The 3885-nt window shown below is 39.7% G+C and overlaps 1 protein-coding gene across 1 annotated transcript; it reads left to right on the top strand.

Annotated features, from left to right (window-relative positions):
• The first annotated feature begins 2129 nt into the window (after positions 1 to 2129).
• LOC131246521 (uncharacterized) lies at positions 2130 to 3118 on the top strand. Its single transcript, XM_058246726.1, has one exon. The coding sequence runs from the start codon at positions 2216 to 2218 to the stop codon at positions 2870 to 2872; it is 657 nt and encodes a 218-aa protein (XP_058102709.1). The 5' UTR covers positions 2130 to 2215; the 3' UTR covers positions 2873 to 3118.
• The last annotated feature ends 767 nt before the right edge of the window (positions 3119 to 3885 follow it).

A 3885-nucleotide genomic window follows, 5' to 3' on the forward strand; every position in this document is an offset into this window, starting at 1 on the left:
TAATGTTGATCACATTTGTAGGAAAAAAATGTAAGGGATTGAAAACACATGGAGATTAATCAAGTAAAGTGCTCCAATCACACAATTAAGTTTAAACACAAATAATACGATTTTAACGTGGAAAAATGGTGGCACAAAGTGACAATAATTAATACACTATGAAAGCGAAAAATTAAAAGAGATAGAGATTGTTGATCCCTCAAATCTCCCTAAGTTATGCCCTTTAAAACCTTTAGAAATGAATTTAGAAAACCTAGAACAACTCTCTATGCTATCCAAATCCCGATTACACTTATGTATGTATATATATATATATATATATATATATATATAGAGAGAGAGAGAGGGGGGGGGGGGGGGGGCAGGAGGTACTATGTGCTCGACCTCACGAGTCCGTCCCATGAGGTCGAGCTGTGTGGGCCCCACCGTGATGCGTTTTGAACATCTACTCCATCAGTCAGATGCACCATTCCATCGTGGGCCTAGATCTCAAAAATCAAGTCAATCCGTGACTTGTGTGGGTCACACCACATACAGAAGTGGAGAGGGGCCGTGCACCATTAAACCATTCATAACCATTTTTTGGGCCCACCGAGATGTTGTTTACAAATCCAGCCCATCCATTATGTGTGTCCCACTTGGATGAGGGTTCAGACTAAGTTTCATACGCATGCAAATTTTAGGTGGGCCCCACCAAGTGCTTTTATATGTTTTAACGGTGTCTTCACATGATTTTAGATGGTATGGCCCACCTGAGTTCCATATACGGCTGATTTTTGGGATATCCCATAATTTAAAGGGGACCCATCAAATGCACAGTGTTGATGGTCGACACGCATCACAGTGGGGCCCACACAACTCGACCTCACGAGAGCTTATCGTGAGGTCGAGCGCATAGTACCTTTTCCATATATATATATATATATATATAGCATCTATGAGAATCACAATCGAAATAAAAAAACAAATCCCAGGGTTATGCAATTCTGCGTGCACTTGATGATATGAACAAATTGTCGATGGCATCGCATTAATAAATCACATAAACGTTTTAGTAATAAGATATGAGTTTTTAAAATTTTTCCGATGGCATCAAGCACCTGTTTAATAGTATCGAACTTTACTCGATGGCATTAAGCAATCTATCAATGGCATCAACAAATCCTGTTACTAACAAATTTAAGACATCGACAACAAAAAAAAGCATTCAACTATTTAAATTCTTTTTAAAAAAATCCAACTGTGGCTAACTGAAGTTCCAATTGTGCCCTACTTAATGAATGATCAAGATCAAACACCCTGTCCCTCCATCCAACGGTGGAAACAAGGCCCAACATGGCAGCTATGATATGGGGCTCACATTCTAGCAAACCCCTTATGGAATATCCCAGTGTTGCTTCTTCCTAAACGTGTACACAGCCACACTCCATTTTGGGAAAATGACCAAAACAGCCTTTAAATTAAAGGGTATCTAACCCTACGATAGTAGCCTTCTCAAAATAATGTAACCCTTGTTAGTAGGTTCGCTGGCAAAAGAACTAAGCTGGCTCAAGATTTCAAAATAATAATATTCTCCAATATTTAAAATTTTAAAATATCATAATAAAATAACATTTTTTCAAAAACAAGAAAATAACGGGACGCGGGTTGCAGTTGTTGAGCCCTTTTTGCAAAGGTGGTTGGCAAGGGATCCACCACCCTCTAATCTTCCCATCCAAGCCTTCCTGTTTCTTTCTCTCTCTCTCTCTTTCTCTCTTCTCTTTTCTATAAAAACCCTACAATCCCACCTCCCATTTCTTCTCATAGGGTTTTCTTTCTTCTGCGAGGTTCTACAACCTCGCAGAAACAAAGAAACCCAAAAATCCTATCTATTACCTTCATTTCTAGTTCTGATTTCTTCATTTTTACTCCCATCTCGATTAAAACAAGAAAACCCAAAATTCCATTCGACCACATTCGTTTCTTGTTAGTCCTTTGATTTCTTCTCTTTTACTCCATCTCAGCTATTTTTGAGATTACGAGCTCAACCTTTTATTATATTATATCTTATATGCCTGCTTTGTAGAAATAACAAAACCTAGAAACCCGCTGGATTGCATTTGCTTTTTGATGCAATTCGGCTTCATGGGTTTTTAGATTCTTGGCATTTTATGTTGTTTTGAAAGTAAATACTCCATCTTTTATTATATTTCGTATCGTCCATCTATTACTGGACATGGAAGTACATTCTCGTGTGAACTCCCATGTAGCCAAAAGACTATGGAATTTCATAAGGATTGCGTATTTTATGATGAGGAAAGGGTTAGTTTCAAAGCGAAAAATCATCATAGACATGAATTTGATGATGAAGAGAGGGAAAGTCGTTGGAAAATCGTTGGGGAATCTCATGTTCCATCACAACCATCCGCGAAGCGGGCCGCGTGGCTTTGGCGTACAGGATTATGAATTTTCATGTAGTAATAGCCCAAATCCTGTTTTTTTCCACGTTGGTAAGCGAAAACATCACCACCACTACTTTCCTTCGATTCCCTGCATCAAAGGCCCAGATGAACCAGAAGAGTCCGACGAGCCGAAGGCCGTGATCATGTTACCCAATATCGATTACTCGCCGGATTATTCATACAACTTACAGACGGACGTGCCGGATCTCGCCGTCGGCGAGAAATTGAGCCCCATGGTCTCTCCATTCTCCGTCAGAGTGTCCAATTATTCATCTGATGATGAGAATGATAGTGGGGCCCGCCAGGTTGATAGGGAGGCTGAAGAATTCATCAGGAGCTTCTACGAGCAACTGAGGGTCCAGAGCCGGACAGCTTTGCTACAATATCAGGAAAGGCAATACCAGGAGATGCTAGCAAGGGGGACCCACTAGAGTGGCCATGATCATCATCATCACCTTCATCTTCACCGTACATAAATGCATGGATGCATATATAAATAGTTGTGTACTTTCTCTTTGAAATCTTCCAACGGTTTTATATGTGGAGATGGTTTGTTACATGGTATGCATTTTTATGTATACATTTCTATAGTTTTTTTTTTTTAATCTTTATTTTTAATATGTAAAACCATGTATTGATTTCTTTATTAGAATGGTGTGGACAGTTAAGTACGTGAATTATTAGTACTATATATATATATATATATATAGAGAGAGAGAGAGAGAGAGAGAGAGAGAGAGAGAGAGAGAGAGATATGGGGTCGACCTCATGTGAAGTTCCCATGAGGTTGAGCTATGTGGACCCCACTGCAATGTGTGTCGAACATCTACCCCATCAGTCAGGTGCACCATTCCATGGTGGGTCACCAGCTTAAAAACAAGTCAATCTAAGACGGGGTGGGCAACACCACATACAACACTTGAGAAGGGTTACCCTCCCATTGAAATGTTCATAATCATTTATTAGGCCCACATAGATGTGGTTCACAAATTTAGACCATCCATTGTGTGTTCCCTACTTGGATGAGGGATCGAACCAAGTTTAAGCTGCATCCAAAACCCAAGTGGGCCCACCAAGTACTGTTATTAGTTTTAAGCATCTCTTCATATGATGTTAAATGGTATGGCCCGCCTGAGTTCCGTATACGGCTGATTTTTGGGATATCCTATAACTTAAAAGGGACCCATCAAATGCACGGTGTTGATGTTCGACACACATTACTGTGGGGCCCACACAGTGGCCTCATGGAAAGTTCCCATGAGGTCGACCTCATACCCCTATATATACACACACACTTGAAATGTTTGGGTTGAACTTTTTCAATGTGACCCATTGAAAAGGTTGCTTGGTTTGAAAGGTTGTGTTTTTCTTTTGGTGTGAGAAATGATGTTTGTATTGTTTTTTAAATTTGAATTTACCTTTTGCTTTTGCTGTTTCAGAATTT

Source organism: Magnolia sinica, chromosome 5, assembly GCF_029962835.1.
Source record: "Magnolia sinica isolate HGM2019 chromosome 5, MsV1, whole genome shotgun sequence".
In the NCBI taxonomy this organism is placed as follows: domain Eukaryota; kingdom Viridiplantae; phylum Streptophyta; class Magnoliopsida; order Magnoliales; family Magnoliaceae; genus Magnolia; species Magnolia sinica.